The sequence below is a fragment of the Erpetoichthys calabaricus genome, chromosome 16 (genome assembly GCF_900747795.2).
Source record: "Erpetoichthys calabaricus chromosome 16, fErpCal1.3, whole genome shotgun sequence".
NCBI lineage: Eukaryota > Metazoa > Chordata > Cladistia > Polypteriformes > Polypteridae > Erpetoichthys > Erpetoichthys calabaricus.
The window spans coordinates 99,932,446-99,944,954 of NC_041409.2; the positions used below are offsets into that span (position 1 = coordinate 99,932,446).

General features: G+C 40.9%; 1 protein-coding gene across 2 annotated transcripts in view; it reads left to right on the forward strand.

Annotated features, from left to right (window-relative positions):
* The window catches only part of heatr5a (HEAT repeat containing 5a), a 150,260-nt gene that overhangs the window by 22,711 nt on the left and 115,040 nt on the right, over positions 1-12,509 (forward strand). For both annotated transcript variants that reach the window (XM_051919998.1, XM_028822013.2), the window contains exons 2-4: positions 3,339-3,537; positions 6,460-6,671; positions 10,444-10,552. In XM_051919998.1, coding sequence (XP_051775958.1) covers positions 3,406-3,537; positions 6,460-6,671; positions 10,444-10,552 — 453 coding nt within the window. In that variant the 5' untranslated portion in view covers positions 3,339-3,405. The remainder of the gene's footprint in view (positions 1-3,338; positions 3,538-6,459; positions 6,672-10,443; positions 10,553-12,509) is intronic.

The window sequence follows — 12,509 nt, forward strand, 5'->3', positions numbered from 1 at the left end:
TATTAAAGCCAATGTGTTAAGAATGGGATGTCGTTAAAGTTCATGTGTGAGTAAAGGCAGGCGTCCCGATACTTTTGGCAGTATAGTGCAGTTTTAAAGTGCTTTACAAGATGAAGAAAGAAAAATATAAAAATAAGTTTAGGAAATACTAAGTAACAAAGAATAAAGTAAGATTCAATGGCCAGGAGGACAAAAACAAAAACTCCTAGAGGGCTGGAGAAAAAAGGAAAAAAAAAAAAACCAAAATCTGCAGGGGTTCTGTGGTCACGAGACCACACAGTCCCCTGGGCATTCTACCTAACATAAATGATCTAAATCAGACTTCATGGTTTTCAGGCTTCACGTGAAAGAATTTGATGATGATGGTGTTGGTCATGTGGACCTCTGACCTTCCATCCATCAATGTAAGAACTGCATGGTGCTTTGATCAGTTGGTGGGGGCACAGATAGCCACCACAGAGAAACCGGAAAAAGAACAGCAGAGAAAGAAGGGGCTAATACGGATTGCGGAGCCATGATAGAAATGGTAAATCAATGCCTATACACAATATCAGGGTTACACTAAAATGAAGCTCTGAGAAAGCCATGTTACAGTAATGAGTTTTTAGTAGTTGTTTTAAAGTGCTTCACAGTATCAGCCTGGCGACTTTCTATCAGTAAACTCGTATTTCAGATTTGAGGTGCCTAACAGCAGACGGCTACCCGCCTCGCCACTTCTTTGAAGTTTAGCTCTTGGGATTCTAAGCAGACCCTCATTTGAAGATCTGAGGTGACGATTTGGAGTGAAAGGTAACAGGCATTCTGGGATACAGGATGGCGCAGATTATTGAAGGCTTTGTAAACCATCAGCAGGATTTTAAAGTCAATTCTAAATGACACAGGTAACCAGTGTAGTGACGCTAAGACTGGGGTGATGGGCTCGGATTTTCTTTTCCGAGTTAAGATTCTGGCAGCTGATTGATGGTTTTATTTATTTATTTATTTTGGGTAGTTCATAGAGGATGAGAGATGCATTTTCTAGTTCAATACCCACTCTGAGATAGATGATTACTATTTAGTTGTAACTCGTGCAAGTCGCTAACGTTGCATTTTTTATCAGACACTGGTGAAAGCAATGCCTCCCATGTGGGATCTTGCCAGTTCATTCTGCTCTTCTAGCGGCTTGTATAATATACATGCAAAAACTATGAATTATTGACTTTCTTTTTTCACAGTGTTCTATATCACCAAGTCATTATCTCATTTTACACTTCAATATCAGTAACAGGGTTAGTTATTTTGTGATGTCCCTTGGTGACCTTCAGCCAGTTGCTCAAAAAGGCAAGGCTTTTCCGACTTTCATTTGTCAAATGCATGTGAAGATGACATACAAAAATTTCGGACTGTGTGTATTAGCAGAAAATTCATTTTGTCTTTTCTGCTTCTTAAGGACAACGTTGGGGTAAACAGAAATCACTGAAAACCATTATTAGTGTTGACCCTTCACAGTCTGGTAACAGGATCAAGACTTACAACGTCAACAGCAGTTTTTTTTCTGTAGCACATTTTCATACAAATGATATACACTAAATTAGCAAAAGTATTGGGAACCCCCTTCAAATCACTGAATTCAGGCGTTCTAATCACTTCCATGGCCACAGGTGTATAACGTCGAGCCCCTTGGCATGCAGAAGGCTTCTACAAACATTTGTGAAAGAACAGGTCGCTCTCAGGGAATTCAAGCCTGGTACCGTGAGAGGATGCCACCTGTGCAATAAGTCCATTCTTGAAATGTCCTCGCTACTGAACACTCCACAGTCAACTGTTAGTGGTGTTATAACAAAGTGGAAGCAACTGGGAACAGCAACTCAGCCACCAAGTGGTAGGCCACAGACCGGGGACAGTGCATGCTGAGGTGTGCAGAAGTTGCCAACTTTCTGCAGAGTCAATAAGCGACAGACCTCAAAGCTCAAGAACAGTGCAGTAGAGAGAGAGCTTCATAGAATGAATGGGGTCTCCATGGCCAAGCCTGACATCACCAAGTGCAATGCAAAGCATCAGATGCAGTGTTGTAAAGCCCACCGCCCGCCACTGGACTTGAGAGCAGTACAGACGTGTAACCTGGAGTGACGACTCACACAATCTGATGGATTAGTCTGGCCAGGAGAACAGGACTCGCCTGACTGCATTGTGCCGAGTGTAAATTTTGGTGGTGGGGGGGTGGGACTTGGCCCCTTAGTTCCAGTGAAAGGAACTCTTAATGCTTCAGCGTACAAAGCCATTTTGGACAATTTCATGTCTCCCCACTTTGTGGGAACAGTTTTTTGGATGGCAACATGACTGGGCACACACCAGTGCACAAAGCAAGGCCTATAAAGAAATGGAGGAGTGAGTTTGGTGGGGCTGCACAGAGCGCTAACCTTAACCCAACAGACCACCTTTGGGATGAATTTGATCGGAGACTGCGAGCGAGCCAGGCTTTCTCGTCCAACATTGGCGCCCGACCTCACAAATGCTCTCCTGGTCAAACATTCCCATCGCACGCACACTCCTTCCTACACCTTGTGGAAAAGCCTTCCCAGAAGAGCTGAAGCTGTCAGAGCTGCAAAGGGTGGGCCGACTCCATATTAAAGCCTATGTGTTAAGAATGGGATGGCATTAAAGTTCATGTGTGGGTAAAGGCTGGCGTCCTAATATTTGTGGCAGTATAGTGTAGTTTAAAGTGCTTTACAAGATGAAGAAAGAAAACAATAAAAAATGATTAGGAAATACTAAGTAACAAAGAATAAAGTAAGATTTGATGGCCAGGAGGACAAAACAAAACTCCACAGGGCTGTAGAGAAAAAATTAAAAGCAAAATCTGCTTTGGGTTCTGAGGCCACGAGACCACCCAGTCCCCCCAATGCAAGTGATCTCAATCAGTCCTTCTGGTTTTCAGGGGCTTCACATGGAGGAATTAGATGATGCTAATGGTCATGTGGACATCAGGGCTTCAGACCATCAATAGGGACTGTATGGTGCCCTGATCAGGTGGTACAAGTTGTAGATGCTAAGCTGAATAAAATCTTAAATCACTGCTGTGTTCAGAAAAATGTTAAATAGAATCAGAATCAGAAAACTTAATTAATCCTGAAGGAAATTACTTATGTTACAACTTAACAACAGACAAGGGACATGTTACACTAAGAGTAAGTATAAAGTAATCATGGAAATAGCGTATAATAAATGTAAGTATCAAACTAGAGTGCAGAGTGTTGCACCTTAAGTTAATATTGCACATTCTGAGAACAAATAACAAATAGAACCAGTTTTAAAACTGTGAACAGCTTGATTTACTTGTTACGCATATTTTATTTCAGATTTTGAAATGCCGGTTTTGTAGCAGGAACACGTGGAGCCAGTCGTGATTGAGCGCATTCAAGAAGAATGGAGCTGGACCTGGCTCATGGCTTGCTGTTAAATGAAGACGTTTGCAGTCAGCTCAGTGAGCCTCAGAGAGCAGAGTTTGTGTTTGAATGGCTGACCTTTCTACAGAAGCTGCTAGTTGCTGCTGCTAAGGTATGTAGATTTGAGATATTTGAAACGATCTGCGTGTGAGCCGTTTTTAACATGGTGGTGGTTTTCCACTTTTCTGTGTAGTATGCTTAGGTTATTAAATACTTCGATATTTGAAGTGGTGTGTTTTGAAATTAAAAAAACAAAACAAGAAAATAATCTGGCTACCTGAAAGTGACCAACTGGATGCTATTAAAAACTGGCTGCTATGTGCAATTTAGAAACGCATGATGTTTCAAATAATTATTAGAATTAGGACACTCACAGGAACATTTGATAGAAATACCCTCAGTAGTGAGTCTTAAGTTTTGCATTAAAAAAGAACAAAAGTGATTATTGAAGTGTTTAATAGCTGCTGTTACAAATAACAAATAAGGCTTTAAAGCTTACAGGTGGCATCAGCACAAGTCGTTTTTCCAGAGCTTTCTTAAGCCAGTGTCCCGTTACATGACTTCTAGTTGTAGGGTATGTCAGACTGTGTAAATTTACATGACTGCAAATCCCCAGGTAGGTCAAATTTAGCGACTGTTTTGAGTTTCCAGCACAGTCGTGCGAACAAGTTTTTCTTGCACCCAATAATGTGCTGCCTGACAGAGCTGGCGCTGTACGTAGGGTTAACAAGTATGGCGAGTTCAGACACAACCTTGGCCTTTTTATTTTCTTTTTCCCATTCTGTCGTGGTACATAAAACACGAGATGTCAGACAGACGAGCTTTTCTTCTGTTTATGGGGTCCAAAATACCCACATTTCTTATTCCTCGATGCTGCATTAAATGCATTATTCTTCCAGATGGTAATTCATTGGTTGTCAGAACTAATGCACACAGAGTCAGCCCCTATGACTAAACACAAAATCAAAGTGTTTTTAATTTTTGTTAGGGCTATTCACAGACTAGTTGGCGTGAGTCGCTGTTTAATAATTATTTTTATTTGCATTTATATAGCGCTTTTCTCACTACTCAAAGCGCTCAGCAATTGCAGGTTAAGGGCCTTGCTGAAGGGCCCAACAGAGCAGAGTCCCTATTGGCATTTACGGGATTCGAACTGGCAACCTTCCGATTGCCAATGCAGATCTGTAGCCTCAGAGCCACCACTCCGCCTTATGTCGGACTATGCAACTGGCCTTTACAGGAGCTCAGCATTGACTACCGCCAACATGCTAAGATTATGTACGTGAAGGTTACTACTGAAAAAGTCATCTAGCGTGACATGGCCTACAGATTTAAGACTATTTTATTTATTTATAAAGCACTTTAAAAACAACATTAAAGTACTGACCAAATTACTGTACAGTAAAACCCAACATATAAGACACACAGTAACCAAAGAGTAAAAGAAACGGAGACACATAAGAGTGAAAGAAATTCATAATAAGAGTACAGAGATGGTCAACATATTACACGGGGGTCAAAGGCCAGGGAGTCAGTGTGTTTTTATAAATAAGATTTAAAGACAGCAAGTGAAGGAGCCTGCCTAACGTGCAATGGTAAATCATTCCAGAGTTTTGGAGCTGCAGCTGAAAAAGCGTGATCACCTCAGAGTTTGCATTGTGTCTTAGGGACAAGTAAAAGCATCTGGTCTGCTGACCTGTGATGGCGAGACGATACATAAAGGTGCAGCAGTTCCGACAGATAAAATGGGGTGCAACCATTAAAGGATTTAAAAACAAATACAAGGATGTTAAAATGGATTCGAAAACGAACTGGAAGCCAGTGAAGGTAAGCCAAAATTGGGGTATTGTGCTCATGCTTGCTTGTACCAGTTAAAAATAATTATTAAAATTAGGACACTCACAGGAACGTTTGATAGAAATACCCTCAGTAGTGAGTCTTCTTAAGTTTTGCATTAAAAAGAACAAAAATGATTATCGAATTGTTTAATAGCTGCTGTTACAAATAACAAATAAGGCTTTAAAGCTTACAGGTGGCATCAGCACAAGTCGTTTTTCCAGAGCTTTCTTAAGCCAGTGTCCCGTTACATGACTTCTAGTTGTAGGGTATGTCAGACCGTGTAAATTTACATGATGCAAATCCCCAGGTAGGTCAAATTTAGCGACTGTTTTGAGTTTCCAGCACAGCGTCATTTTGCACCAGCTGTAGGGTGAGCAATGGAGGCCTGGCTAATTCCGATAAGAAACACGTTGCAGTAGTCTACATGAGAGGTATCACTGTTTCAAGGTTGCGTTTAGACAAAACAGGCTTGATTTTTGACCGCCGCCTCAACTGGAAGAGGCCATATTTTGTCTATGGTAAGTCGTTTAGTGTTTTCTAATAAGTAAAATGAAGTCGGCCAGTCCGTCAGCACACGGAGACACACAAACACCCCAACCACACACTAGTGCCAGTTTAGCATCGCCAGTTCACTTAACCTGCATGTCTTTGCACTGTAGGAGGAAAACCCTAACAGATATGGGAAGAACATACATACTGCGTTCATGGAGGATCTGGGACGCAAACCCTGATCTATACCACTGCCCCACCCAAATAAAATGAAGTTATGTATTTTATTTATCATCAAGTTGGAGATTTTCAAGTAAGTTTTTTGCTGTATTCTATGAAATTGACCGTGCAAATTCTATTGATAGCATTTACTAGATGATTGGCATCTTGGTTCAGACAACATTTAAAGTTCGCTTCTCTCATTTAATATGCTGATCATGGGTCTGGAAAGCGGTGATGGGTTACATGTTGATGAGCACATGTAAGTAAGTGTGTGACGTGACGGTAAACCATAAATAAAACATAAAAGTCCAGTGTGAGACTCTTTTTTTTTTTTTTTTTTTTTTTTTTTTTTTTTGTCCCCCCCACTCCACTTGTTTTGATTGTGCACTGCCATTTTGTTGTATGTTGAGTTTAATTTTGTAATTAGTACTTGAGCAATCGGTTTAACTTTTTTTGACTTTTTTTTTTTTGTTTATTTCTTTAGGCAGATTTAAAGGAAAAGCAGAAGAAACTCGTTGAACAGCTGACAGCTCTGTTGAATAGTTCTCCTGGCCCTCCTACCCGCCGACTTATTGCCAAGAACCTTGCATTACTCTACAGTGTGGGGGATACGTTTTCCGTTTACCAAACTGTTGATAAATGCAATGAAATCATTCGAAGCAAGGACGACTCGCCTAGTTATCTACCCACCAAACTGTAAGTCATACAAGACCAGAAACTGCTTGAGTCCTAGTGAATGAGCAGATGTGCTCAAGATTCCTGGTTCAGTCACCCACCATTATGCCATCAGTTCACCCACATGTGTCCATCTGTACATTCATTTGAGATGCTGATTATCCTGTTTAGGGTTCCAGGGAGCCAGTGGCTGTTGTGGCAGCAGTGGGCACAAGGTGGAAACTATGCCTGAATGGACCGCTGGTCCATGGCAGAGCACATGCACTTCAACCCATGCTTCATCATACTGGGCCATTTTTGAGTCACATTCATGTCTTTGTAACGTGGGAGGAAAAGTCTGGGGTGGGATTCGAACGTTGGACACAGGAGATTTGAAGCAGAATGGCTAATCATTGTGCCATTGGGCTGCTCTGGCTCCCTGTGACCCATTAAAAATAAAAAATAAAGTTATTATGCTGTATTTAGGATTTGTAATTTGTGTTCACAGCAAAATTGTGCAGTGTAAAATAAGGCTGTTACTAATTTTTGAAGATACTTTACAGGGAAACATCAGGCCAAAATGTTCTGAAAATGAAGCGAGGACGCAAAATTCAATGTCCACTTACTTATGAAGCATATCATAAATTCATTCTGTCGGCTACAAATTATTTTGACTCTGCATTGTGCTCTTTCAACAATGTGGAAAAAAAATGCCAATCTTTGTTAGCATCAGCTTTGAAAAAAGTGAATCCTAATGTGGAAAGGGCATGACCAGCGTTTCAGCATGCTGCCAGTAAATGCCACACACATTTTAATTTTGCTGTTGCTGTTCTTTCTCTTGGATACTCCTACCTGCACAATATTTACTAGAAGTTGTTTAGAGGTTTTGAAATAAAGCATGGACCCGAAGTAATATGCTCATTTTAGGTCAAGTTTGTGCACTTCAGTTGCCCAATATGAGCTTTCACAAATGAAGCTTCTTGATTCTGTGTGCTATAGATGGAGGGAGAATAGGACTTTTTTTCCTTTCTGCCTCAATGGTTTCACCAGTGAACAATAAAGGGACTCTCATTTTCCTTCTGTAATCTTCAAGGGGATTTTAAGGGCCGGGTTTATACTTGACGCAACACATGTTGCAGTGGATGCTCCTGCTACTCTTTCGTTTGACTGTTTATACTTGCATGCGTACTTTATGTAAATCTGGAGGAATCCACCAGGTGGCAGTGTGGGATATTATCATGGTGAGAACAGGTTCGGCTTTGCTGTGTTGTGAATTGCCTGAAACGCCCATTAAATTCCAAGGACACCTTGCCACAATATCTCTGAAAAGGACGTTTAATGATTACATCCATCAATCCAGGGATGTGCCCATTCCAGCAAGCATTGGACACGAGGCAGAAACGGTCCCTGGACGGGGCCTCAGCTCATCGTAAGGTGAATACAAGCACTCGCATACACTGGAGTCATTTTAGCGTCACCAAATCTGCATGTCTTTGGAAGGAAACTGGAGCACACTGTGGAAACCCAGAAGGAAAACATGCAAACTCCAGGCAGGGAATACCAGCGACGTGACTCCTTGTGAGACAGCAGCGCTACCGCGCCGCCCCCATTTGTGTCATTTAACAGTACTCTTTATTTAAACAAAGTTAACGATTTATCTGTAAAATGTAACATATATACTGTCACAAAAATAACCAAAAGACATTGAGAAGGTTTGGGGCAGCCACCCGTATAATTTTTACTGGCTGCAAAATTGATGAAAGAGAACAGACATGTTCAGACGACGGAGTCCAAAACAGAACTGATTCACTAGAAACAAGATGGCGGCTTTAAAGGCCAGTATGGGAACTGATGTCATCAGGACCAGAACTGGAAGTGACGTCGTCGGCTTCCCTAGAGCCAGATGGGATTTCCCTAGAATGGTCTGCAAGGAATGAAGAGAGAGAATTAGTGCACTTCGCCACCCCCTGGTCTGCTGTGGAATTACATCTTTTCAGGCCCTTTAGTTGTCCCCTAAACACACGTGGGTGACAATACTTCAATGCTTTTCATCATGAAAGTGATATCAAGTATAAATCTAAGGATTCTAAATGTGCAGAGAGTTGGAATATCATACATGTAATGTGTTCTGTATGGTGATCTATTGCTGTTTGCCGCTCCTGTCAGGTCAGGAGGAAGCTTCAGGAAAAAAAAGATGGCACAAAAGATGGTATGTGAGACTTTTAAAATGTATTGTGCCATTACAATCGGGGAATATGCGACACTTGAATATAAGAGCACCACGAATGCATCTGTATGTCGGCATTTTGCTTCACCATATCAAACCGTTCATCAAACATCGAAGCGCGCACATCGATCTCATAGGTTGCCTAAAGTGTCTTTCTGTCACATGTAGACAGTAAACGGAGACTGACGTCACATTCCAAGTTTTACCACACTGTGTCCTCCGACTTTTTGGTGGTACTGCAACTTGTGCATGCCTCGCGTTGATTTCTGAGGAACTGCTCAGAGGACGCAGCCATGATGCGTGCGCGTACGGGTTTTGAGCGTGAAGTATAAACGGGCCCTTACACCTCACCCACCTAGTCCCATATCCTTTTTTTTTTTTATTTACAAGATGTGCAGCACACACACATTCACATTTGGTTACACGGGAGAGTAAATTTCATTTAGTGGCGATACACATCAAGATGTGATATATGAAACATTTTTTTTTAATTTGTAAATTACAGAAATGATTTGTTAATGTAATGGAGGGATTTCAAGTAATACTGAATGAAGGAAAAATGTTTAAGAGCTTAAATATTCCCAAAGAGGAAAAAGCCAATTTTCCTAATTGAAAGTACAGTAGTTAAATGAGATACTGTTTGGAAATGTTTTGTCAGGGCATACATAACAAATGGTGGTACTGCCAGGATGCATGTACATGTAAGTTGTCTTTCAGCCAATGTGTCATTTCTGATATTCCAAGAAAAATTATTCTCTCGTTCATTAGTTTTTTCTGCTGTTTTGAGGTTTGGAAGATCCTATTAAAGATCATGTATGTGTCAGTCGAACAACTTTGATGACAGGATTGTCATTTCACATGAGCCCTTACTGTTCATGAAGTCCTTATTTAGTGCACCTCATAGTGATGCCCATTGGAATATGCTTGTCATGTCTATTGAAACTTGCCTTTGGAAGGCTTACATACTAGTGGGTGGCACAGTGGTAGGGCTGCTCCGCGCAGGAAGGTGACCAGGGTTTGCGTTGCAGGTTCTCCCTCTGTGGAGTTTGCATGTTCTCCCTGTGTCTGTGTGGGTTTCCCTCCACTGTCCAAAGATATACAGGTTAGGTGAATTGGCGACGCTAAATTAGCCAGCCCATGTCAGTGTGTTTGCCCTGTGATGGACTGGCACCCTGTGAAGGGTCTGTTCCTGCCTTGTGCCATATGATAGCTGCCATATGCTCCAGCCCCACTCTGCGGCCCAGTTCTGGATTGAGCAGGAGAGGAAATGACATGACATGACACACTAGTTTAAACTCTGTACCTCCTTCATTTTTGCTGATGCTCTTCTTGTATAGTTAGTAGCCAACAGAGAAGAATATTTTTCCTGAATGTGTCATATTAGTTCATTTTTCCTTTTGTGAGAGTATTTTTTTCTGAGAATATCTAACTTTGACAAAAATGAGTGTAAAATAATCACCAGTTCCTTGAAGATTTAATAATATATTTATGTGATGATTACATTCCCACTTGTGTTTCAATATTTGATAGGTACAGTCTTAAATTTGTTTTTTAAGTTGTTCTTATATTTAACTCCTCTAATTTCAGTGCTGCAGTGGCATGCTTAGGTGCTTTATATGAACAGTTGGGCAGAATGTTGGGCAACACTTTTACGGAAACAGTGGGGAACCTCTTGAAAGCAATGAAAAATGCTGAGGTAAGGAATGTAGAATAATTCACATTTGAATAAAAATTGATAACTTTCCAGGTTTTGTTGAAATTATGAAAAACACTTAATTTTTGTAAAGTGATATTCACTGTGGGCAGACTCTAAATGCTTACATGTTTATAAACATAATTCACTAACAGTAAATTATTAAGCTGTGCAATATTAATACTCATAAACACACAAATAGCAAACTCACAGCGAAACAGAATCGTTTCAGTAATTAACATATAAACAAATCAGATAATGCAAAGTCCTTTACTATTATAATTGAGAAATACGAGGGGGGAACCCAAAAATAATGAGATTTTTATTTTAAAAATTCGTGTATTTATCAGAATGTCTCCAAAATTTAATCACCCTCAAAATACTCCCCCTGAGACGCAATACACTTGTCCCACCGCTTTTTCAATTATTCAAAACTGTTCTGAAAGTCTTGCAAAGTGATGGCCTTCAGTGCCTTCGCCGTTTGCTTCTTGACCTCCTCTACATCCTGAAAACGCTTTCCTTGAAGGTCCATCTTCATTCTTGGAAATAGTCCGGGGGTGGGGTCTGTTTTGTCATCCCGTTTTTCATGAGAAACTGTCGCACACTAAGTGCTGTGTGGGCTGGTCATTGTCGTGATCCAGAAGCCATTCACCTAATCGCCACAATTCGTTTTCTCCACATTGCAATCGCTTGAGGATATCAAGGACGGTGCTTGGCCAAATGGTGCAGAGGACAGTCTGGAACACGCACCTAGCGGCAAACGTCAGAACTAACACCCTTCAGCCTCCAGAAAAAAAATTCTTGTTATTTTTTGTGCCCCCCCCCCTTGTAGCTGTTTGATGACAGAAGAAAGGAAAGCATAAAATCTGCTGTCATTAGTATTCTCGGAGAATGGTAAACCCTTTAGAGTTCTACATTTGCTTAAAATAAAGTTACAGTTCCGATGACTTGGGTCAGATGGGGGGTCTCTCCTGCCTGGACATTCTGTAGTATCATGAGTACATGCTGGTTCATGCAATAACAAGAATACTGAATCCTTTGTTTTGTTGATTCCCAAAACTCTCAAAGTCCCTGGTGGCACTTGCTATGGACAGTTGTAGTTGCTTTGCAGTGAAGAAACGTCATAGAGTAGGTTCCTTAGCAAGTCATAATGTTTTTTTTGCCACATTTATGTAATTTACTGCTGCAAGCAACAAAGCAAATACGTCTAAATCAGGTCTGGTGATTGCCAGTTATGTGGGTCTTCTACAGCATATTCAGTATGCGATATATACAGTCGACATCATAAAAAATGTGCTGTTGGTCTTAACTGGCATCAGTTTGGACCTGGAGTTTCTTTGGTGGTAGAGTACCATCACATTTATATTCTTTCCATTTTTGTTTGGACTCTTGGTCGTTGCGATGTATCCTGGTTCCACCACTAGTGATGAAACGCCTCTAAAATTCTCCCAGTCTGGAGGATCTGTGGCAGTATGTCATCTCAGGAGTCAGCATTTAGGGCTCCATGCATGTACAGACTTTGCTCATGCTTAATAGGTCATGAAGAGCAGATTCATCTTATCCATAATTAACTATGAGGGACGTTCAAAACGTTTCCGCACTTTTTTTTTTTTTTTTTTTAAACTCTATTCATTAAGAATTTCATAAACAAATTCCATCACTTTTCTACATAGTCACCTTCCTGTGTGATGCAATTTTCCCAGTCAGATGACACTCTCAGACACGACCAATTACTACTCCTCCCGCCTTCGCTGTTTCCAACCAAAATATTAACATGCAGAAACTTTTTGAACGCCCCTCGTATAATCTCTGCTACACACCATCACCGTTAGAGTCTGCATTATGATTCACTTCATGGCTGCTGCATTTTCGTCTGCGCTTCAGTGTCAAAGCCCAGCCTAATCTTGGGTCGTCTTTGAAAGACATCCTGCCTTAATGGAAGTTTGACGTATATGACAGG